The following is a 26122-nucleotide window of genomic DNA, read 5'->3' as shown; positions in this document are numbered from 1 at the left end:
CTTTTTGCCTGAACTGCCTTTTTCTTCGCTTTCGTATAAAGAAATACAATTAACAAACATTATCCCCAGAGGTAAATTGAAATGTACATGCAGACAAGAACTGCTCTTGACTGCAATTAGACATATATGATCCGAGGTATTCTGACCATTCATTAGTGTTAATTGTTTGAGAAACAAGCCTAGAACAAATGATTAAAATGTAGGCGCCATAACTGGGATTATTAGCATGTGTGATAAAATGTGTGCTCTGCAGCTGGACTAATAAAACGCTTTAGAAAGTGGCTTTGATTAGACAAATGCTTGGTTTGGCTCTGTGGTAAGCTCTTGGTGTTTGCTCAAGACCTGGTGGTGTTTATAACAAACAACTTATATCTTTCTTTCTTAATTAGTGGGAATTACTATGCAAATGTTGGTATTCTGTAATTTAATATCCTATCGTTTTCCCTGCCTTTGGATTGTTATTGCAGTCTACTGGTCTTGCTGGGAATGGGATAAACTGAGCTCTAAGGTTGTGCCTCTTTAAAATGCTTTCTTTAAAATGCTGGGCGCCATGGAAAACTACTGCAAAGTTTGCTCTCTTATTTGGTTTTTGAACCAAAATAGATCCTCTTGTATTTAGAACTTGTATTACAGGCACAGAGATCTGGCAAGGATAATCTAATCAAACGTCAACTGACTGGGAGCTGGTCGGCCCATATGGGCGGTCAGCCTTCTGCTGGGTCCTCCAGCCTAACCCAAGCTAAGTGAGCCGAACCAGGGGGAAGGCAGAAATGACCAGCAGTTAGGATCAATTCCAAGACATGGATGGCCATTGAATTCCCCATGGAAATGGATCTAGCAGCTTGGGGTTAGCAAAGAAATGTGAGTTCAGCTAGAAGTAGAGTCAGCAAGAACTTTGGGAGGCCCAAGTGGGAATGGAAAGAAGATATGAGATGAAAGAATGGGACCAGGGTACCCAGGAGTCACTGGGAAATGAGCCAGGTAGTCAGAAGCAGAAATCTGAGGCCGGTCTGTCTAAGAATAATGGATGTTTTAGGTCTCCTGCCTTGTAGCTTAGTGTTCCCCTGTACCTTGCTTGCATTTCTGGAAACTAGAGCCAGAGGAAGAGTCACTTGGAGATTGTCCATTTGGTGCCATGAAAACCTTCAACAACTTTTCAATCTCACGTGGTCTGTCCTTGTCACCCAACGGTCTTCTGAGCCACCTACCTCATAGCATATCATTAGCACATTACAAAGGAAGACAAATATCAGTGTTAGTCTGATAGGATGTAAAATTAAATTAGCTTTTAAAATTAGTTAATGCATTCCAAAGACAAACATAAAAAAAATCGTCTGGTTATGTTGGTCTCTAAATAACCTATTTCATCTCGTCATTATCCTAGAAAACTGTGAATCAAGTCACAAGTAAACCAAAACATAGATTATCATGGACATACAGCTTGTAGAAAGGATTCCCCTCTTAATTTTTCATTTTATTCTCTTGTATTTACAATGAAAGTGTTTCTGTCTGAGATTGACCAGTTCATTCCACCAAAAACTAAGTAACAATACGTATTCATTAAGAGTGGTTTTTTGGTTAACTATACTGGAATTAAAATTAAAAACTTAATAAAAAGAGTGGTTTTGGGGGGATCTAAAAATAAAAGGAAAAGAAGCTCTTTTGTACTTGGAGCTGGTGCATGCTAAGTGTGGCACTGGATTAAGAAAAAAAAAAAAACCCTAAACTCCCCTAAAATTAGAGCAAGTTCTAGGAAGTCTGGCCTTAAATAGATATTTAAAGGAATTAGTGCCTGTAGCACATTACACATACTTAAAAAGAAAAAAAAAACAACCAACTATGTTAGAAAAAGCCTTCATGATCACATCCATATGTTTAGTTTTAATTTTTATCACACTTCGCTCTGAATAATTAAGAAGAAAAAAAACAATCTTAATCTTATTGTGGGTCCCACACAATCAAAGCCACGTACACGTGATTCGTGATCACAGCTTGTATTCACAGCTTTCGTGTGTGTGGTATGGGTCTGGCAATTAGACTCAGACAGTGTTTTTTTCTAAAAATTATTCAGTGCTAGAGAGAGATCAATATTAAATCCTCCCAAAATCTACAAATCAGGATAATCAAAGGACTATAGCTAACAAAATATCAAAATTCTAAGCTATGTAGCATTCTGGCCTTATTTCATTGAGATTGACACTTGAAAGGAATTTTTGAGAGAATCTAGGGAGAAAACAGAGATTCCATTAACCCACATCATTTTCATGACAGTTACAAAAAAAAATTTAAGATGGGGAGAGAACTATTTTCTCAAAATTGCAGAGCCATTTTCTGGAGGGGGGAAAAAATCCCCCATGATTACTTTCATATCAAAGAACCCGGTCATGGGGGAGATGCATTAATTTGACACATTTAGCAGCCTTTGAGCTTTTGAAGAACTCTGTGAAAGAATCCATGGCTACATCTGTCAGGTTGACAGTCTTCTTTCGTGACCTTTAAAAAAAAGTTAAGGAGAAATTGATCTTTCTAGTTCACATTTGTCAGTTACCTCTAAAGCTCTGCCAGGAAATAATCATCTCAGCTTTAAATTTATAAGTTTTTCAGATAGAATAACCCATTTACTAATGGAATCTCTAAATGGAGAAATTTAGTGAATGGTCTTTTTTATGAAATTTTCTGGTGGACCCATGGTAATATTTCCTTTACTCTCCACTGGCTGTTTTAAAACATTAACTATGAAATACTGTCTTTCCTGCAACTTGTTTTAGAATCAGATCTTCTTAGGCAGGGATGCGAACAATGAACCATCTAAACAGACGGCTGTGCTCTGAATGTTCACCTTTGGTCAGGAATGGAGCAAGTATGCTCTTTATTCCTCACACTCAGAGATTCATGATCCAGAATTCCAAATATCTCTACAGAGGCACAGAGAAATCGGATGGCATATCCTTTAGGTTTTTATTACAATTTACCAAAAAGCTCCCATGTTCTGTGCTTGACAGGTACTATCTCTCATAGTTTGTGATGGTGGGATTACACTTGTTAATTCATCTATCAAATCTCCGTGGACAGAGGGAGAGTGTCATTCCTGGACCAAGTCCTCAGCAACATCAACAGTTAACTATTAATGAACAACATCCTTGGACTTCTTTGTGTTTCTAGGAGCCCCGGGTGGAATCAGCCCAGAAACAGAAGAGATGCTAATCGCATTGTGTTCTTAAACGTGTTCAGTGAAGGAGTGCAGGTTTCCCTCTTGACCTCAGTGTCACTCCAAGAAGAAAAAATCCCTCCAGTTTTCCGTTCAGATAAAACTTCTGCTCCTCCTTCTCTCACCAAAAGTAGAGCCAGAAAGTGGGATTACTGTGAATACCCAGTAACAGGCACATGCTCTATTGTCATCCCCTCCTCAACACAAAACAAGGAGCTTTGAGGAAAAACAAAGCTCCTCTCTTCTTGCCTCCCCTCCCCCACTGTCCCTTTATGCGCCCTCACTTCCGCCTGCCTTCCTTCACTGCCACTTTTCTTATCCACCCCAACTTTCCCCCGTCTTTCTCCTCCTTCCTTTCCCTTTCCTCATTCTCTTCCTCTCCCTCACCTCCTCTCAAATAGCCTCCCTGCTCTCCTCTTCCTCTTGTCGGCTGCTGGGCTGGCTGGGCTTAGCCAGTATCAAACTCTTCCCTCCCCTCATCTTCCTGTCAGAAAAATGGCCGTGTTAACCCTCAGAGGTTCTACCAGACGCCTGAGCACCACACGAAGAGCAACTCTGAAAGGTGCCCATGCCCAGTTATTAATAAAGACTAATCCATATGGGGTATAAACGTGGGTCTCTGTTCTCATGGAAAACTTGCCCCCTTTCTTGCAACCCATTCATGGTCACACCGTTGTAGGGGTTATTCCCTGATTCTGGAACTCATCCCCACACAGACTTGCATGCATCTGGAGAACTAGAGCCCTGCAACCACACCAGGCAGACGCATGCGCGACAGGGAGGGTGTGCTGGACGCATAGCTTCATGACCATGTTTGCTCAGCCCACACATAGCCCATACTGGGCAAGGGCCAGCTTGCAGGAGACTCAGTATTTATTGGATGCATGATCAATACTGAATTTGATAATACATTCCTGTTTATGAAATGATAACATGGATATGACAAGGGAAACAGATTTGGTAACTTTTTTTTTCATTGTGGTAAAATATACATAATATACAATTCGCCATTTTAACTATTTTATTTTTTAAAGATTTTATTTATGTATTTGACACAGAGAGACACAGCAAGAGAGGGAACACAAGCAGGGGGAGAGGGAGAGGGAGAAGCAGGCTTCCCGCGGAGCAGGGAGCCTGATGCGGGGCTCGATCCCAGGACCCTGGGATCATGACTTGAGCCGAAGGCAGATGCTTAATGACTGAGCCACCCAGGCACCCCATTTTTACTATTTTAAAGTGGACCATTCAGTGGCATTAAGTACATTCTCAGTGTTGTGCAACCACTGCCATCATCTCCAGAACTTTTAATCTTCCCAAACTGAAACTCTCTTCCCATTAAATAAGAACTCCCCATCCCCATTCCACCACCATTCTACTTCCTGTCTGAACTTGAGGTACTCTTAAGTACCTCGTATAGGTAGAACCATACAGTATTTGTCCTTTTATGTCTGGCTTATTTCACTTAGCATAATGAGTATCTTAAATTTTTGACATGCTTGGTTGTTTGCTTTCTTGTTCTATGTGAAAAAAGACCTCCATTGCAGGGGTCACTTGCTTTGTCTTTTGGTATTCTGATGGTCTGAGGAGGCAGAGATCTGCTCTGAAACAGCGTGACACAAACTTTACCAAACTGTGCATAAATATGGATTCTTCCCCTCCCCCCCACTCCTGCTAAGTCTGCCCTTTATCCAATGCCCACCCCTTTTTCTGGGGTTCCATCGCAAGGATAGGTTAAGAGGGAATTCCCTCACCAACCTGCCTCTTTGTACATGGCACCCCTCAATGGCTGAAAGGCTGGTCAACAGCCCCTGGGTTGCTTCATCCTGTGCCCAGGGCTTAGAAGCAAACCCACAGTTGACCACAAACTGCTATCTTATGTGTATGCTTTGGACACACACAAAAAAACTATTTCTTCATTTCAGTACAAAATGGAGCACTTGATTAAGGTGTGATATAATTGCTTCATGAGAGAGTTGGCCCTGAAAATGTTTTCTCGGCTTTTCTGAAGCAGGCTGCATGCTTATTTGTATTTCCACCACATGCTAATCTCACGAATGGCCCTGTTCTGCCAATGGGAGGACAAATAGCTGTTCTTTTACTCTCGTGCCCAGGGAAAGCTTCCCCCTTCTCTGTGCACTGTTGCCATAGTGACTGAAACAGTTCCTCAGAATAGGGGATCTCTCTGGGCACTTGGGAACTTAGCAAAGTGTGAACATAAGTAGCCCTCAGTTATTATAGATGCTGGAATAAATACCTATTATTAAGTCATAAGCATGGTTGAAATTCATAGGTGAATTTTACTGTCTTTGTGGGGGTAGGAAAGGATTGGTTAATGGACTCTTATCCTCATTCTAATTGCATATATTCTTCTGTAAGCATCAGAATTGTCATGCAAGGTCAGACCCATGGGCCATGCAACACAGAGCTCAGTTTTTCCTAGTGTATGAACTTAGAAGAGGCAATGATACAGCTCAGTTATACACCTCCAGTTCTCTCAAAGGATTAAAGATCTAGCCCCAAATAAAGGAATCCATCAGGAATCTGTATACTAAAGAGGAAGTCATTAAATAATATGGATATATTAATCCATATAGCTATGGATTTTTACAGATTTTTCCATAAGAAATTTTTATTTTATTTTATTATTATTTAAGTAAACTCCACACCCAGTTGGGGCTTGAAGTCATGACCCCGAGATCAAGAGTCACATGCCCTGCTGAGCCAGCAAGATGCCCTAAGAAATTTTAATTTTTAACCTTGATCAGCCCTAAGAGTCAAAATCCATAAATTGTTTCATCATTGCTCAAATAAGGCCGTTATGAACCTTTCCCCAAGGCTTCACATCTCCAACCCCTTTCTTTTTTTTCTTTAAAGATTGTATTTTTAAAAGTAATCTCTACACTCAACGTGGGGCTCAAACTCACAGTCCTGAGATCGAGAGTCACATGCTCCACCATCTGAGCCTGCCAGACATGCTTCCAGCCCCTTTCCATGCAGCCTTCACTCACTACATCACACCTCTTCTCCTTGAATGTCTCAACACTGTGGTGTAACAAGTGAAAAGGGTATGCAGAAGGGTAGGTGGTCTCCGGCACCGCTGGTGGGAGTAGAATTAGTACCTTTTGGGAAGAAAGTTTGGTGAAATTTGCAGAGCATTACAATGATCATGCCTTCTATCCTTTTTTCTTTCCTCTAAGATTTTATTTTTAAGTAATCTCTGCATCCAGTATGGGGCTCAAACCCACAACCCTGAGATCAAGAGTTGCATGCTCCACCAACTAAGCCAGCCAAGCACCCCATGTCTGCTATCCTTTTTAGCCTTCTGAGGACAGAGGCTAATGGAAATATGTGGCCCTTTCTCCTTGAACACTCTCAGCCCACCATCCTGCTAGCCCCGAGTCTATTCTTCCCTACATTCAGCTTACATTTCCTGAGTCCCTATACATGCCAGGCACAGTGCTGGGAGTACATGACGGTAGTGACGCAGACCAGGTGCCTGCTCACCAGAATCCAGCGCACTGGGTGTGTAGAGTTGTATATGACCAATATTAGCTGGGGCCAACTTGGGCAGGAAAGGAATTTCTGAGAGGGGTGTGGGCAGGCTGGAGAGCTGGTCTTGGAAAATGGGCAGTGACAAACACCTGAGAACACAGCCAAAGTCAGGCCAAGACACCCTCCCCTGCTGCCCCCAGCTCTGACACCCCTGGCACCACCATCCTTGGGCACTTGCTCTGGCTACCTCCCTCCTTCACCACTACCAGGTTAGGAAAGGTCTTCACTGTCCTCCATCTTTGCCTCACTCCTCAAGGCCCCAAGGTCTGTCTGTAGCATCGCAGGGGCCACACTGCATGTGTCCTCACCCTTTTAAGGACCATTGGGTTGCCTTCTCTTCCCCTACCAAGTAGAAAGGATGTTCCTGTCTGGGATACCAGAAATGGAAAAATTCTGTCAGTTTTGTGGAAGAAAGACAATAAACAAGTCAACAGGCTAATAATTAATTCATTTCAAAAGGGGAAAGGCTATGAAAGGAACAGACAGGAATCTGGAGTAGACAGTCACAGGAGAAGTTTGATTTAGTATAAAGGGGTTGGGGAAGCCTTTGCTGAGGAGGTAACATTTAGACTTGAAGGATGAAAGGGAACTAGACATGCTAGGATCCAGGAGAAGAAACTTCGAGAGAGGGGATAGCATGTAGGAACATTCTGAGGCAGGCAGGAAAAATGTGGCTCATTCAGGGAACTGGGGGAAGATCCCTGTGACTGAGGGTAGTAGCAGAGGGGGATGGATGGGCCACGGCAGCCAAGGCCTTGTTGGCCAGGGTAAGGTATTTGGGTTTTAACGTGAGAACACCTGAAAGCCATTGGTGTTTGGAGCAGAGGAATATCATGATCTCATTGATATTTGTAAAGGTCCATCCTGGGTGTGGTGTGGGGAGGAGACTGGACAGGAGCAGAGAGGACCTGTGATAGTGATGGGATCTTCGGTCAGGATGAGGAGATGCAGTGTGAAGGTGGGTGGAAGGCACAACTGGTTGACTCCTGGTTAAGACCTCATATATGTTAACTATCTAGTTGGTAATGTATAGGAGTTATTTTCAGGGTCTCTAGGGAAACAGAACCAGTGGGATATATCTATGTATATATGTGTGCATATAAACTATGTATATGTGTGTGCATATATATAATTTATGTGTCTTTATATTTTATATATAATTTATATTTATATATTTATTATATTAATATAAAATATATTATATATTACTATATAACTAACAATATATTTTTATATATTTATAATATATTTTATACATATTATAAGGAATTGGCCCACGCAATTGTGGAGGCTGACAAGTCCCAAGATCTGCAGTCAGCATGTGGGAGACCCAGGAGAGCCAATGTTCTAGTTCCAGTCTGAAGCCAACAGGCTTGAGACCCAGGAAGAACTGATGTCTCGGTCTGAGTCCAAAGGCAAGGAAAGAAACCAATGTCCCAGCTGCAAGACAGTCAGGCAGGAGGAATTCCCTTCTATTTGAGGGAGTGTCAGCTTTTTTATTCTGTGGTGTGTTTTAACACTTAAAAAAAAATTTTTTTTTCAGAGAGAGAGGGGGACAGTGAGAGGGGTAGAGGGAGAGAGAGAATCTTAAGCAGGCTCCACACCCAGCACAGAGCCTGACATGGGGCTCGAGCTCACAACCCTGAGATCATGACCTGAGCTGAAGTCAAGAGTCAGATGCTTAACCGACTGAGCCACCCAGGCACCCTTCAGCCTTTTTCTTCTATTCAGACCTTCAGCTGATTGAATGGGGCTCATTAAGGAAGGCAATCTGTTTTGCTCAGTCTACCAATTCAGATGTTAATCTTGTGCAGAAACATCTTCACAGACACACCCAGAATAAGTTAGACCAAATATATGGGCACCCCATGGGCCAGTTCAGTTGACACATAAAATTAACCATCTTAGTATTATTGAAGTCCTATTATAAACGCACTAGTAAACAACTTGAATACATTGAATATATGATTAATACTGAGTTTGATTAGTACACTAAAATTTTTTTTAAAGATTTTATTTATTTATTTGACAGAGAGATAGAGCCAGAGAGCACAAGCAGAGGGAATGGCAGAGGGAGAGGGAGAAGCAGGCCTCCTGCCGAGCTGGGAGCCCGATGCAGGGCTCAATCCCAGGCCCCTGGAATCCTGACCTGAGCGGAAGGCAGATGCTTAACTATCGAGCCACCCAGGTGCCCCTAAAATTTTTCTTTTGATTTACTTGAATTTAATAAAATGATTTGGAATGAATTATGTGACCTAAGTCATTATTATCTTCATGATAATTGCTTTTTAACTCCATTTTGAATTTAAGAAGTGATGTAATGACTTTTAAAAGACCTGAACTGAGAGGGGTGCCTGGGTGGCTCAGTCATTAAGCATCTGCCTTCAGCTAAAGTCATGATCCCAGAGTCCTGGGATCAAGCCCCACATGGAGCCCCCTGCTTGGCAGGAGGCCTGCTTCTCCCTCTCCCACTCCCCCTGCTTGTATTCCCTCTTGCACTGTCTCTCTCTCTGTCAAATAAATAAAAATTTAAAAATCTTAAAAAAAAAAAAAAGACCTGAATTGGGATGCCTAGGTGGCTCAGTCAATTGACCAACTCTTGATCTCGGCTTAGGTCTTGATCTCAGAGTCATGAGTTCAGGCCCCACATTGGGCGCTATGCTTGGTGTGGAGCCATTTACAAAACAAAACAAAAAAGCCCTGAATCAAGTTCTTATCTGCACTTGGTTAAGTCTGGACTGCCACTTCTTTAGTTAGTTAGTTAGTTAGTTAGTTAGTTAGTTATCTATTTATTTACTTACTTACGAGAGAGTATGTGTGAGCGGGGGGGGGGGGGGGGGGGGGGTTGCATTGGGGAGTAGAGAGAGAGGAACAAGCAGAGTCCACGCTAAGTGTGGAGCCTGATGTGGGGCTTAATCTCATGACCCCGAGATCGTGACCTGAGCTAAATCAAGAGTTGGATGCTTAACCAACTGAGCTACCCAGGGGCCCTTACTTACTTACTTACTTACTTACTTACTTACTTACTTACTTACTTATTTATTTTTTTAAATTTTTTTAGAGAGGGAGGGGGACAGGCAGAGAGAAAGGGGGAGAGAGAATCTCAAACAGGCTCTGCAGGCTCCATGCCCAGCACAGAGCCCAGTGTGAGCTCATGAGCTAAAATCAAGAGTCATATGCTTAACCAACTGAGCCACCCAGGCACCTCTGGACTGCCTGCCATTTAGATGATTCAAAGAGGGGTGCCTAGGTGGCTCAGTTGGTTAAGCGTCTGCCTTTGGCTTGGATCATGTTGCACGGTCCTGGGGTCAAGCCCCGCATCAGGCTCCCTGCTCAGTGGGGAGTCCCTCTGCCTCTGCTCGTGCTCTCTCTCTCTCAAATAAATATATAAAAATCTTTAGATGATTCAAAGAAAGTATTAGATTCCAAACTTATGGGATCAAAACATTTGTGTTTATGAAATGATAGTAGGGATGTGACAAGGGGAACACTTGGAAGTCCTTGAGCCCGCCAGTTGGTAGTGCTTGATGAAGGTCATCCGTGGGTGAGGCAAGGGCATCTTAGAGCCAGGTATCAGGGTCAAGGAGAAGACATGGAGTGCTGGGGGAGGGTCCCTGGACCTTGATCACCATGTTTTGCCCTGCATTGGCTTTCAGAGAGCTTCTGCTGCTTGTGAAGAGACCAGCCCAAGCCTAATCCCTCAGTCCTGCTCTGCCCACCCCACACTCTGGATTTGGACCCTTGCCTGAGCTCTGGCAAGCTTCTTCTCTATCTGCATTGGTTATAACTTGGGTGGGACCCAGCATCAGGGCATTCCACCACCTTAGCTGCCCAGGCCAGAGGAGAGAAGTAGAATCTGGGCAAGCAGTTTGAGGGCAGGGGGAACCAGCCGAGCTGATCATCTGCCTCCCACAGGGCACGGCCCCCTCCAAATCACCCAGAGTGCGGTGAACTTGGACTTGTATGTTAGCTGGCATCTGTGCCATGGAACAACTGGTTGGGGGGTAAGGCTGAGAAGCAGAAGTTTCTAAGCAGTGGAAAGTGCTGTAGCAGCTGGTACTCTACTGACTCCCATGAGAACTGGGCCAAGCAACAGGGTCCTGATGAGTAAGCCCAGGTATGCTCCCAAGGCAGAAGCCATGGGGTCCTGGGAGGGAGCTGGAGCTGCCTCTCACTGGTCCTGCAGGTTCCCAGCCTTCACTCCTGCAAACCTGACCCCGGGCAGAGGAGAGCAGTTCTAACTCCAGCTTCTGTTGACCTACTTCTGGCTGTCTCATCAGAGTCAGTACTGAGGCCTTGGTCCTCAGTGCCTGGTGTTGTGAGGGCCCAGGGAAAGGTGCCTCTGACTTAAGATAGGGGAAGAGGGGTTCCTGGAGGAGAGCCCGCCTCAGCTTCCTACGCACAGAATATAGCAGAAGGTTCTTCTAATGCCAAGTTCCGGTGGCTCTTGCTTCCTAGGGAGGTGGCTTGCTTCCGTGGGTTGTTTCCCAGGACACAGAGGGCATCCAAGGGTCTGCACTGGCTTCTCCACACTCCCAAGCGCTCCATGCTCCCTATTCCATGTGGTCCTCTTCTCCCCAGCTCCTCAGGGACTCTGACCGCTCAGTGCCTTAGCCTCCTGACACAGTCTGCGTGGTCAGTTCCTGAGAATCCCAGAAACTCTCTTTATCTTTGTGCTTTTTCCAGGGTTCTAACCCCCTAGTGATCACTAGTTATCTAGAGATAACTAGAATCAGATCTGGGGTTGAAAGCAGCATCCAGCCAACAGGCCCCAGTCCATGACCTGTGTGTACTGACCTAAAATCCTCCTTTCCAGGGGCCCCTGAGTGGCTCAATCAGTTGAGTGTCCAGCTCTTGATTCAGTTCAGGTCATGATGGGGTCGTGGGATCAAGCCGCATGTCAGGCTCTGCACTCAGTGGGGAATCTGTTAGAGATTCTCTCTTCTCCCTGTCCCTCTGCCCCTCCTCCCACTCTCTCTCTCTCTCTCTCTCTCAAATAAATAAATCTTTTAAAAAAATCCTCCCTTCCCCAGGTAACCAACTTTGAAAAGCCTGTCAAATTTTCTAACAAAAATTAAATATGATATAATAAAATCTAATTGCTATTTTAAGAACTCCAATTGCTATATGAACACATTTCACCTAAATAAAAATACATTTGTTAAATAGGCCAGCAGTGAGTTAGCCCAGCATTTGTAAAAGTGTCTAATAAACAGGGCTCTTCTTGGAATATGAGTTCATTATATCTTCAAAAGCAAAACAACATGAGTTTGGACACTTTGCTGGAGCACTGGTGGGTCTCAGGAAGCTAGAGCCTGGGTGACTGATATTTGTTAACTTTGGATTCTGTCTCTACTGCCTTCAATTTAGTCTTTAGTCTTTCATTTTCAGGATTTGGGAGTTTCCCTTCAGATCTAGTTTGTTGAGTGTTTTTATTATAAAAAATTGTCAATTGCTTTTTTTTCTGAATCTGTTCAGGTGGCCATGTGATTTTTGTGAAAAGTATAAATTTGAGTTAAATTGGATACAAGTAGGGGTAAATGTGACTCCTTGGAAAATGCGAGCAGATAAGATTCAGCCCTATGCCTGAATCCAGAATAGTATTAGCTGTAACAAAACTCAACTGATTTTGTTACCTCAGGGGTCATGGGTCATGAGAAACTACTAAGTAAGAGTACAATGTTGCTCATCTTGGGGCGTTGTCCCTCGCTGCATTGCACTGAGGACAAATAGAAGTTCCTAAAGAGTTGGGGGCCAGGCAGAATCTTCCCAGTTTCATCACTTGTACTCCCCCATCCCGGCCTTCCCTCCACCCCCACCAGCTGCCCTCGGCTTCCAGAGGAGTTTGGGGTCCTCTTGGTGGCAGGGATTTTGTTTACTTTAAATCCCCCATCCTTTCTCACACTTCTTCCTAGGAGCTGCAGGTTCAGCCCCTCAAGCTATTGGAAATGAGACTTCCTCTCTGTTAACAAACGCAAGCTTATTATTTCACTGTGGACTTGATCTAAGACTCTAGTTTGAAGCTCCAAGTATAGCAGGACTTCTTGCTGTTCACCCCCCACCATCTTCAAGCCGCAGCAGGTGATGGCTACTGATTCAGTGAGTAGGGGATGTAGAACATCCTGATTTCCAAGCTAAGAAAACAATCACTCCTCTCAAAATTACCATTCCCCAGTTACTTGATTAGTGGGAAGTTAGATAGTTGGTACCCAGCTCCCCTACCTGAATATGGTAGGATTCAGTTCTGGCAACTGTTGAAGTCCAACAACCTTTAGTCCTTTCTAGGACCAGTAAGACACTTTGGTTGTACTTGCAAATGCTCGTGCAGAGGTTCTCTTCCTTGGCTGCATTTTGGACTCTCCCAAAGCTTTAAAGAAACACTCATGCCTGGGATTCACGGCAAGGCTCTGATTTCATTGGGTTGCAGAGTGTGGCCTGGGTTTTTTCTTTTTCTAAGTTGCCCAGGTGATCATAATGGGCAGCCAAAGTAGAGAGCTCTGTACTAGATATCAGCTAAATAAAGAAACCACTAGGTTGGGTTTAGAAGTCTCTTACCAAATTGCAGATCTTAAAATGGACATTTGCTTAGTTGATTATTACTGTTATTTCAAATATTGTTAGCAGTTTGCATGTTACTGTTTTATTAGAACTACTTTCCTTTAAATGTGGATTTTTTTCAAGTTTGCTACATTTTCAGTTACAATCTTACTCTTTTCATAGCATCTACTTGTAGATAGCGGTAGAACACGACTTGAGAAATTTTGTTGGAGCAAAATTTCCTGTATTCGGGCAGTGGTTACACATTGGAATCATCTAGTGACGGTGGTCCTCCAACTTGGCTACACATCAGAATCATGTAGGGAGCTTTTAGAAGTCCCAGAGCCTAGTCCTTCCCCCAGACCAATGACACCAAATTTTCTGGGCTGGAGCTTTAATGTCAGCATATTTGAAAGTTCCCCAGATGATTTCAGTATGCCCCCAGGTTTGAGTCAACCTAGCGCAGTGGTTCTCAAACTTTCACGTGATAAGCATCCCCTGGAGATTTGTTAATATGCAGCTTCTGATTCAGGCGGACTGCGGTGGGGCCCCAGATTCTGCATTTCTAACAAGCTCCCATGTGGTGATGGTAGATGCTATCATGAGAGATGGAAAATTCTCACATGAGAGCAGATAAGAGACCAGTAGTGCTGGTCTGCAGCAACACGTGAGTGGTAAGCACTTAGCGCAGATATATGTATTTGAGAGAGCCCAGCCCTATTACCAATGAATTGAATTTGATTACACTGGATGGGTTCCAGAATTTGACCTTTTGTTTTGTTGTCGTTGTTTAATTTAAATTCAGTTAACTAACATATAGTGTATTAATTAGTTTCAGAGGTAGAGTTCAGTGATTCATCAGTTGTAAATAACACCCAGTGCTCATTACATCACGTGCCCTCCTTAATGCCCATCACCCAGTTACCCCATCCCCCAACCCACCTCCCTTCCAGCCACCCTCAGTTTGTTGCTTATAGTTAAGAGTCTCTTATGGTTTGTCTCCCTCTCTGATTTCATCTTATTTATTTTTCCCTCCCTTCCCCTATGATCCTCCGTTTTGTTTCTTAAATTCCACATATGAGTGAAATCATGTGATAATTGTTTTTCTCTGATTGACTTATTTTGCTTAGCATAATACCCTCTAGTTCCATCCATGCTGTTGCAAATGGCAAGATTTCATCTTTTTTGATGGCTGAGTAATATTCCAGTGTGTGTGTGTGTGTGTGTGTGTGTGTGTGTGTGTGTGTGTGTGTGTGTGTGTACACACCACATCTTTATCCATTCATCTGTCAATGGACATCTGGGCTCTTTCCATAGTTTCGCTGTTGTGGACATTGCTGCTATAAACATTGGGGTGCAGGTGCTCTTTCGGATCACTACATTTGTATCTTTGGGGTAAATACTTAGTCATGCAATTGCTGGGTCATAGGGTAGCTCTGTTCTTAACTTTTTGAGGAAACTCCATACTGTTTTCCAGAGAGGCTGCACCAGCTTGCATTCCTGCCAGCAGTGTGAGAGGGTTCCCCTTTCTCCGTATCCTTGCCAACATTTGTTGTTTCCCGACTTGTTAATTTTAGCCGTTCTGACTGGTGTGAGGTGATAGCTCATTGTGGTTTTGATTTTGACTTTTTCTTTTAAAGATTTTATTTATTTAATTTAGAGAGAGAGTGTGAGTGGGGGGAGGGGCAAAGGGAGAGGAAGAGAGAGAATTGGAGCAGACTCCCCACTGAGCATGGAGCCTAATGCAGGACTGGATCCTGAGACCATGACCTGAGCCAAAATCAAGAGTCAGATGCTCAACTGACTGAGCCACCCCAGTGCTCCAGACCATTTTTAAAAGGTCCCCGAGTGATGGTTATATTGAATCCCAGGTGGAAAACCCCTGTAGCATTAGGGGTACCTTTAGTTATATAAGTGGTTAATAAAAATTTATCAGGTTGGGGAGGAAAAGGAGAAAACCAAAACAAGGCCAGGAGGGCCCCCTTCCAGCCAGAGGAACCCCTGGACCCGCTGGGGGATATCTTATATCCAAAAGAAGATCCCCCTGTAGCAAGAACTCACCATAAGGCTGCCCGATGCTTTTCAACTCATCTTAAGCCCCTGTTTTGCATATTGTTTGAATACATTTACATGTTGACTACCAAGAGGCCCCAACTCCAAATATGTCAGATACAGTAAGTTAGTTCTTGTCACCTACCGCAATTGTATTCATACGCAGTAGTCAGTGCTGAGCACAACTCAAGTATGGCACAGGTTTTTAAACAGCCGGAGATGGAGGAAGGAGAGGATACAGCAGCAGTACAGGGAGGGGGGAAGCTTGGGGCTGCCGAGATGGGCTTCTGCCACCCGCCCAGAGACAGCCCCCTCCTGGACCTCAGAGTCCGCAATAGAACCTGAAGCCCAAACCCCCTCTACACCTTTCTTCTCATTATTCCAAACAGTTTTGCTGCCTTTGAACTTTTTCCCTGGAGCTTCATTATGTTCGCCCTTTAGCCTTCCTGAGCTGCTTGCAGGCCATCCTTTGAGTGTGCTTCCCTGGACCTTCTGGGCATGTCCTGTTTCTTTTGTGCCACCTCCCCACAGCGCTCAGCACAATGTGGGTCAGGGCCACCGCATACAGTTGCATGGGGTATGCCCTGATCAGGGGCGCCTGCAGAGAGGCACGTGTCGGGGCTGAACTTTAGCTCATCTCCACTCACCAAAGCATGCTGCCTCAGGAGTAGGGTGTGTCTTTTTGCCCTCCTACCTGCTGGAAGGTGTGAGGGGGCCCTTTTTTCTTGTTTGCACAAAAGGACCTGACATGTGCTAGTGGAGACCTGATGTAGGTCTCTTAGTAGGTGCTTACTTAGTGCTTGCTGAATGAGTGAACGAATGAACAAACGAACCAATGAAAAAACATAGTGGAAGGCAGGATCAATAAGAGGCTTCCATAGTCATCTAGGTCTAGGTTAATGAGGCCCTAAATAAACTAGGATGTAATCACTATGTTTACGGAAAGGAGGGGATAAACATGAAGAAGAAGCAACAGACTGTGGGTCAGATTAAAGTTGCCAGGATGGCAAAGGAGAGAGGGAATAAAAATGACCTCCTGCCTATAATCACCACTAAACTTGACTCTCCACAAGAAGAATAGGGACAGTGTGGCTGCAGATCCGTCCTTTTTACCCACCTCTCCATCGCTGGCTTTTTTAGGTGATAAGGTAGCAGGAATTCTGTACCTCTTATGTAGGAGGCCCTGTGCTGAACAGTGTGGAGACATAGGCCTTCCCCTTCCTCAGAGGGCTCAAGATCTAGTTGAGGGGCTGGAGACAAGATTCCTGATGCAAGGCTGTGCTGACTAGCATCACAGATGGGGGACAAGTTTCAGATAATCATAGTAACTAAGTGCATGTGCTTTACTGCTTTTGGTAACTTCCTGTATGAGGTGGCTATAGGTTGCTTCTCACCAAAGAGGAAATCAACACTTAGAATGACATGGCAGCTTGCTTCTCATCCCATCTTCTGAATGCCAATCATGGTATTGGGTTAAACCATATAAAATTACCATTTTCGTAGGTCAAAAATGGTTAGATATCCCAAATTGCATATAGTCCATCTTAATACTTTCTACTCTGTTATGCTGCCATTTGAGACCTTTTGAATGGTTTTATTGACTTGTTTTAAGCCAGTTATAAAAGAAATTCTTTTTAAGGAGCTCCTGGCTGGCTCAGCCAGAAGAGCATGTGACTCTTGATCTCGGGGTTGTGAGTTTGAGCCCCACATTGGGTGTAAAGATTACTTAAATAAATAAAACTTTAAAAAAAGGATTTTTTTTTAAAGAGTGATGCTTTTTCTAGTAAATATGCAAAATAGGAAAAAGTGTGCAGAAGCAGAAAAATCTTAACCCCAAATTCTACAGTTCAGGGGCATCCTTAGTAACATTTTGGTGTATTTCCTTTCATATATTTTCCCTTGCATTTTTTACAAAGTTGAGGTGTATTGCATATATAATGTTATATCCTCTATTTCAAAATAACAGTAATTATCTTAACATTAAATATTTTTATAAACATAATTCTTAACAATATCATCATATTCCTTGAATATACTATAATTCATCCTACCGTTGGACCCCTGAAAGTTGTTTTCAGTTTCTTAATATTATACATACCTACTCTTATTTCCAATTATTTTCTTAAGATAGATTCCTGTCTATTAGTTTGTTTCAGCTGCTATAGCAGAATACCATAGACTGGGTGACCTGTAAACAACAGAAATTTATTTCTCACAGTTCTGGAGGCTGGGAAGTCCAAGATCAAGGCTTCAGCAGATTTGGTGTCTGATGAGGACTCACTTTCTGGTTGTAGATGTCAGTCTTTTCACCATGTCCTCACATGGCATAAGGGGGCAGGGAGCTCTCTGAGGCCTTTTTTCTAAGGGCAAACTCCTCAAGACTTAATCACCTCGCAAAGGCCCCACCTCCAAATACACTGGGGACTGTTTCAACATATAAATTTTAGGAAGACACAAACATTCAGTCTATAACAATTTCCAAAAGGAATTTTGTCAAATAACTTGAAATTACTGGGTCAAAAAGTAGGAAACTTTTTAAGTCTTTTGATTTGTATCATCAGTTGCCTTTCCAGAACGCTTCTGCCACCTTGATTAACTCTAGCCTTGATAGCAGAACTTTATCCTCGATAGCAGTTCTTGGCTGGTTCTGGTTTGGTTGTGAGTAATAAATGCTATAAGAGTTTAAAGAGCAAATTTGAAGAATAGTCAAGAAAGTCTCAAGATTCAGGTGGAACTTGAACTGAACTTGAAGGATCCATAATGTTCAAGTAAACTGAGAGGGAAGACTTTTCCATCAGAAGCACAGCAGAAGCAAAGGTGCTCTGGAAACAATGACTATGGCATGTAGTAGAGATGGTCAAAATCTAAGTTTCCTAAGGTAGATACTTACTGAATGGGAATAATGGGATATAAATTGAGAAAAGGAATATCAGCTGAGAGTGAACTTAATCCTGTAGGTAGTGAGCTGTTGACAGATTTTGAGCAGGGGAAGATATGAGCAAAATAATGTTTTAATGATTGTAGAAGACTGGGAAACCAGAAACATTATTAACAGTGGCAGATTTTTTTAAAGTGATCATCTGTCTTAAAGTTATACTTCATATAAATGTGCTAGGAATGATTTGCTCTAGTGCTTAGCATATGATGGTGGTATAATTTACAACATGAGCTATGTCTGGGAGCTCAAGCTTGAGATTCAAATAGTGTAGCTTGGAGACCACAGTGGCTGGATCCAAAATGGTGGTCAGAAGCTATTTCACATGGAGGAAATCTCAGTTTTCATGAAGTGAAGGTCAGATGCCAGTGAACAGAGATGTCCAGATATTTACTCTCTCAGGTGAAGTGAGAGGTATAGTAAGGTCTTTCCACTAGAGCTGTTCTCAATCCTCTCTTTGGGTTTTACACGTGCAGTTACAACAAATTCTGATGAAAAGTAATTACCCCAAGCATTTCCTGGTAAATAAGATTTCATCTCTTTTAATTGCATTTTTACCAATTTTAAGGAAATGAATATGTTACAAATTTTGGTTTCCAGTGTAAGTAAAAAGTGATTGTTGCTGTTAATCATTGTATTTTCTTCCTTTTTAAAGATAAACCAGATATTTTCAGTCAATGCAAAACAATGACAGATATTTCAGTTATTCTTCAATTAGCTGGTCATAATATATATTTTTTCATAATATATTTTATATTAAAATGTCTTATATAACATGTATACTTTTTTTAAGATTTTACATATTTCAGAGAGAGAGAGAGAGAGAAAGGGCGTGCAGGAGGGGCAGAGGGATTGGGAGAGAGAGAATCCCAAGCAGACTTCCCACTGAGCATGGAGCGCAATTTGGGGCTCAGTCTCACAACCCTGAGATCATGGCCTGAGCCAAAACCAAGAGTTAGATGCCCAACCAGCTGAGCCACCCAGGTGCCCCAGTCTTAAAATCTATCTGTAGCTCACCATACCTCATATAGCACAGTGCTTATAGTGTGGAAAAATAAGACTCAGACTCAAGTTTTATAGTGTATTAAGGTTGGCTACAGGAAGGAATGAGGGGGCCACACACAACACTGGTAGGCCACCAAAGAGTGAATCATTTTCCTTGAGATTCATTGTCACAAGGCATACTGTTCATGGCAAAATGTTACAACCGTGCAAAATATTTGATGGCATTAATGTGGAATAACTTCCAAAAAGGGCTTTCATGAAAAGTGCAGCTGATATATTTTTGTAAAGGATGATGTTGTTTACTCAGGGCAGAGTAAAACATTAGGGTGTTTCTGACTTGCCATGGCTTTAACCTTTCCTTAACTGGTCTCTTCATGACATATAGTTTGTCTGTTATGCGAGGGCTGGCTTCACAGATACGTGACCTGGACTGTCACACATGGCTCTGTGCTTAGAAGGGTCTGGTGCTTGGTTTGATGTTCTTCTGTCACCATTTTTAAATTCCTAATAAATTTTGAACAAGGATCTATATATCTTACTCTGGGCCCACAAATTATGTAGCTGGTCCTGATCTCACCCTCCTTTACCATATATTATGGGCTAAACCATAGTTTTCCCAGCACCAAATTATGGACCAGGTTAGGAGCGAGGGCTGTAATGAGCCAAACAAGCTTCTGACCAACTCCTCTTACTTCCACAGGAGGCTAAACTGAGTCCAGGAGGGAATGGAAAGAGAGAGCAGGGGTCAGAAAAAGGCAGGGGCTATTAAAAGCTAGTTTCTCCACGAAGAATAACAGCAGTCTGTACTCCTGGTACACCAACCACCACATCTGCCAGGCTCTCACTGAGCATTTCATGTGCCTTCTTTTCTTTTACTGAACCCTCTCAACAACCTGCAAAATTAGTATTATTTTTATCGATGAGGGATCTGAAGTTTTCGGTAATGAGGTTGTTCACAATTCCAGAGCTAGTAGTGATCTTTTCCCATTCGTATTCTTTCTGCTCACTTACAAAGTAGCCAACCATCCTTGTCTGTTAATAAAATTGAATTCGAATCACTTATTTGCCTACTTGAGACTCATTGGCAGGGAGAGGGCCATAGACTAATGCTTATATAAGTTGTTTATTTTCTGCTTCTATTGTCATATAATTGTAGATAGTTATTTAGGACCTTCTGGATATAAATTTCTTTTTGTCCATAGATACTATCTGGATAATATATTAATACTGGAAGTGTTTTTCCAAGATGAAATAGGTACACACTCCTTCTTTTGTCTGAAGGTCATCTCAATAAACAGTGCTATATATTTTTTTAAACTTCAGCCAAAATGACGTTTTGTTTCTTGGTTATTTCTGTTATTGTTGTTTTTCTAGTTGTTATATGTGATTGTGATCTGCTGAAATTAAAATAGATTATCATGTTTTCTATTTTAATTTTGCATTAAAATAAGGTTTTTCAAAAATTTATAAATAGATTCTATTCTAGACTAACCCCAATTATGTCTCCTGCAGGAAACCATTTCTGGCAGCTGATGTGCCCAGGCTTGGATATAGTTCGTCATCCAATCACAGGTACATTCCCCGGAGGGCAGTGCTCTATGTACCTGGAAATGATGAAAAGAAAATAAAGAAGATTCCCTCCCTGAATGTAGATTGTGCAGTGCTCGACTGTGAGGATGGTGTGGCTATGAACAAAAAGGTAATAGCATGATTTTTCCTTAGGATGGGAAAAAGAAGTGGATTGATATTTGGTGCTGTCTTGGTAACATTGTTCACTAGTTGAAGACTCCACCATAGTCACCTTTTACTGATTACTAATATATTCTTGACCCAGCCTTCCTATGGGTTCCGAATGTATGTGTCTCTTTTTTCCAAGAGAAAGGAAAAACCAACAAAAATATACTTAAAACCATGACCTTCAGTATATGTGACTATGTGTATATATTAATAAAGAGATAGACACTCAATCCATTTTGGCTATGCAATTTACCAGTTTGGTTAAATGAGTTAATCCAAGAATTGTGGTGTAAATTTTTTAGACCAGTAAGATGCAACTAGGAATTTATTTCTTTTTTTAAGTAGGCTCCATGCTGGAGCCCAATGCAGGACTTCAACTCATGACCCTGAGATCAAGACCTGAGCTGAAACCAAGAGTCAGACGCTCAACTGACTGAGCTACCCAGGCGCCCCAGGAATTTATTTCTTTTTAATATAGAGAAATGGTCTTATCTCTTCTGGAACAAGTGCCAAGAAAATAAAAGATAGATTTCTACAAATAAGTCACCATTGTTCCTACTTAGTTTAAGGGAAACTACCTGCAGAACCTTAGGGTTGCAGCTTTTGGCTGATTTCCTCATGGCCTGACCAGAGAACTGAGCCTTAAAAAATATCTCATTGCAAACAGGTACAAGAGGTTCTTACTGGGTGATGGCATAATGGTTGCTTTTTGTTTCATTTGGTTTGGTTAACTTCATTTTCCAGGTTTTTATAATGAAGATGTATTTGTTCAGTAATTAGGTGTAAATCATTATAACAATAATTTATGTTTGCATGGAACTTTGTAAGTTAGAAACATGTTTTTACTTGACCTTTCTCTATCTACTACCTAGACAGTGAGGTTGTCTGGGAATAGATTGTAGGGCTGGGGGACAGAGGGAGCTGACCATGTGGATTTATGCCTATCTGGACACTTCCTTCTCTTAAGTGATCTGAAATAGCATGGCCGTACTGTACAGCTTTCTTGATTAATTGCTTTCCTTGGAGAGTCTAGCAAACAAATATTTGCCTTAATTAAAAAAGAAAAAGTTAACTTCCAGCGTCTTCCTAATGGTCAAATCAAGACTTTCCAAGTATTTGGAAAAGGATTAGAATAAGCATATGGAATCTAAAGCGTCTCCTCGACATCTTTGGCATGCCCCAAGGAAAATGCAATTAATCTTCTTTTTCCCAGAGATTAAGGTAAATAGACCTTTTCTTGAAGGATATAATGTGCTTCCAGTATGCTCCCTTCCAAAACTCATGTAGTGTACTCTAAGATTAGATTCTAAATTGTAATTTCAGTTCTTTGTGACCCAGGGCAATTCACTTTACTTCTTTGCCTCAATTTCTTATCTGTACTGTGGGATGACAAAATCTTCTTTTGTCAGGGACAGGGATTATTATGAGGAAAAAGTTTGGTAAAATGCCTAGGAGTAGCTTGATTTCCTATAGGAAATAGATTAGATAAATCCTGTAGTAATCATGATTAGAGGGGAATTTATTTTAGCATGTAGCACAGTGAGCCATTAGGTAAACTTCTGATAAACTTCTAATTATATTTCTTCACAAATCTTGAGGCTACCTTCCCATATCCACCAGACGATGTTTCCTGCCACCCAGATAAGTTGGAAATACGGTCCATTCTCACCTCACATTTCCTTACTGCTCATCTGTGTTCTTAAGCTCATCCTTCTACCCAGAGCCTCTACTTACAAGGAAGCTAAGGAAGGGAAGGGGAAGGAAGAATTCATGATGGGCCAGCTGTGCCCACCACCTTTGCATTTATATCCAGACAGTGTCTTCATCAGGACACTCCAGTTCTCTTAATGCAGTTAAACTTTCCATTAATTGCTGGGCCTGTAAAAAATTTTTTCTTAAAATCTCTATCCAGTACTTAATTTTATCTCATATATTTTATTTCATAGCCCTTACCTATCAAGGTCTTTTTGGATTTTGATTTCATCATTCATCATTTATAGCATTTGAGAATTTGGCCAGCATATCATATGAAAATTTAACAAGTTTCTGATGGAAATGTTGGAAGAGGTTGGAGCCAAGTAATGCACAAGCATGCAACTAGAAGCTTCTGTTCATGTTATATTTGTATAGTGGTGACTAAATGCCAGGCACTGTTCTACGGGCTTTAATTTGCATAACAACCCAGTGAGGTACTACTATGACACTGTTTCTACAGATAGAAGCTGAAGCGTGGAGAGGTCAATTTCGTGAATCAATACTGTGAGTATGGTTATTCAGTCACCTAACACTCCTAAAATCCAATGTTTTCATAAGGATATTACAACAGATTTTTATCTAATGCCATTTCAAAATAAAGATACCATCCCAATTTACCTGCCTAGAAATACCTTCTCCCCCTGCACTTACACCTTGCTAGAAAAACGAGGTTAAGCAGATGAGACTTGATCTTGAAGAACCCATATCAGTACCTAGTTATTCACATCTTCATTTTGAAGTGCTGGAGATAGAAAAATAGTAACAGGGGGCGCCTGGGTGGCTCAGTCGTTAAGCGTCTGCCTTCGGCTCAGGTCATGATCCCAGGGTCCTGGGATCAAGCCCCGCATCGGGCTCCCTGCTCGGCGGGAAGCCTGCTTCTCCCTCTCCCACTCCCCCTGCTTGTGTTCCGTCTCTCTCTGTGCCTCTCTCTGTCAAGTAAATAAATAAAATCTTTTAAAAAATAAATTTAAAAAGAAAGAAAAATAGTAACAGCTACCATTTACCAAGAGTTTTCTATGTAGGAGGTGCTGTATTAAATGCTTTTTATATATTATCTCATTTAATACTCACAGCAGTTTTGAGATGTGTCCAAGGTCACAGTGCCATTAAATATAGAACCAAGATTTGAATCTCCTAGAATTTTTGCCAGGAGTCAGCCTCAGTCAAGTTCACCTGTCTGCATAATCCCATAATTAAACATTTCCCCCTTTCTTGGCAAGTTTGTACCTTGGCTTCTCTTTATCTTTTGTCACCTTTGTGTACTCATGGTTTCTCAAAGATAACTGATGGGAGCTCTGTGTTCACCTCGGCAGATTCTTTTAGTGTCCTGGGATTGTAATCTGTTTAGACCTAGGGACTTCAATTCATTTGAAATGTCCAGATACATCTGAAACTTCTCACATGTTGCACATATATTCTCTTTTTCTTTGTTGAAGTCTCCTTTTCATCGTATTTCTTATTGGATTATTAGCCTCCTTGATGAACAAAATGGAGTAGAGACCATTTTTAAGGAGTTTATTTCTTAAGAAGAAATCCATATTAAAACTCATTTCAGATGTTCTAATTATAGTTTTGCTAAACTGAACTATTATTGTCTAATCAACTTCCTTGGTACTATTGGTACTAAATTGGTACTACTACCACTTCCTTGGTCCTAAAACTAAAGTTGCTTCATTTTGTATCTCATTTTATTTCTTTTTTGTTAGTAGACTAATTCAGTATTTCATTTGCTTGACACTGTGGAGTATGGGCTTGTAATGAAGACAATAGTAGTTTCCACAGAGCAGTTTGTAAGTGTATAATACCTTCCAGCAGGCTCCAATGCTGTCCTGCTAATCTAATTTGTGTTTAAGTAGCTCCTTCATGTCAAGGACGGCACTACCAGCTCACCTTCCCAAGTATGGATGATAAAAAGACTGTCTCCACTCCCCTCTTATCTTTTTCTTTTCGTTGTTAAATGCATGAGGAGATACAGGACTGCATAAGCCACTGCTTGCTGGGATACAGTGAAAATAAGCCAAGTAATGCACAGATTTCTGGTGAATCTCCATGATACTTGGGTGAGGCCAAGATGGTAGGAATGGAATAGAGACAGGATTCCAGGGCTGCTATTTTAGTTGAGTAAAATTTAAGTAAACATTTAAATGTATTTAATATTTAAGCTTAAATATGTAAATTTAGGCACTCAATATCCAAATAAATATTGAGTAGCTACTCAACCAGGCACTGTGGCAAGAAGGAGGGAAAAACAGATGCTTGCATGGTCCCCACTGTGGAGGACTCAAAGGCTGGTGATGAGACAGGGAAAAAGTAAAAAATTATAATCTAAACAGATAGGTCTATAAGAACATGTATTTTTTATTCTCATTTGGTTCTAAGTATTTTTTTTTAAAGATCGATTTATTTATTTGAGAGAGGGAGCAAGTGCGTGCATGCATGAATTGGGGGAAGGGCATGGGGAGAGGGAAAGGGAGAATCCCAGCCAGACTCTCTAATGAGTAAGGAGCCTGATGAGGAGGGTAGGGGCGGCTCCATCTCACAACCCATGAGATCATGACCTGAGTCAAAATCACAAGTCGGATGCTTAACTGACTGAGCCACCCAGGTGCCCTGCTTCTGAGTATTTTTTAATTCCCATTTTGATCTCTTGCTTGATCCAGGAGCTACTAAAGAGTGTGTCCCAAACTCTCTGTGGTAAAGAACCAATTTGGTTATTTTTATTTGTTGTTACTTTCTTTTGTTTTTTAAACATTTCTAATCTATTGTTGACTGATACTTTTATAAAATACAAAAAAAAAGAATTGCTAGAAAAATTAAATGCTGCTTGGGTGTCAAAACAATGTCAAGTACTATAGAAGTTTCTAAATTTATACCCCCCTTTCCTATGTACCTCCTATTGTCATTGTCATGGTCAGAGTTTGTGGACCAAGAATGGTCCACAGACCACAGTTTGAGTAGTAGGGACTTAGAATTTTTAAATTTTCAAGCATATGAGAGATTTCTTTTTTATTCTTTTATTGCTGACCTCTAGCTTGCTTGAATGATGGTTAGAGAATGTGATCTGAATAATGCTGATTTTTAGAAATGTGTTGAGTTCTGCTTTACCTGAGCCATCTTTGTAAATGTTTCATGTGTGCTTAAGAAGAATGTGTAGTTTCTGTTTACTAGACCAGAGTTCTGTATATTTTTCCATTAGACCAAACTTGTTAATTATATTATTCAAATACCCAAATCTTCACTGATTTTTATATGCTTGATATATCAGTAATTGAGAGGCTAGTTGAAATTTAGCCTCCAGTGGATAATTTGCCAATTTACCCCTATAGTTCTATCAATTTTTG

General features: G+C 41.6%; 1 protein-coding gene across 10 annotated transcripts in view; it reads left to right on the top strand.

Annotated features, from left to right (window-relative positions):
- CLYBL (citramalyl-CoA lyase) overlaps positions 1 to 26122 on the top strand; it is a 252294-nt gene that overhangs the window by 121139 nt on the left and 105033 nt on the right. For all 10 annotated transcript variants that reach the window (XM_073894348.1, XM_025874641.2, XM_073894349.1 and 7 more), the window contains one exon: positions 20802 to 20988. In XM_073894348.1, the coding sequence (XP_073750449.1) occupies positions 20802 to 20988 (187 nt within the window). The remainder of the gene's footprint in view (positions 1 to 20801; positions 20989 to 26122) is intronic.

This window comes from Callorhinus ursinus, unplaced genomic scaffold, assembly GCF_003265705.2.
Source record: "Callorhinus ursinus isolate GAN/ISIS: 27379988/994484 unplaced genomic scaffold, GSC_fseal_2.0 scaffold7, whole genome shotgun sequence".
Classification (NCBI taxonomy): domain Eukaryota; kingdom Metazoa; phylum Chordata; class Mammalia; order Carnivora; family Otariidae; genus Callorhinus; species Callorhinus ursinus.
Note: the sequence above shows the minus strand (reverse complement) of the source record. Positions and strands in the feature narration are given on the sequence as shown.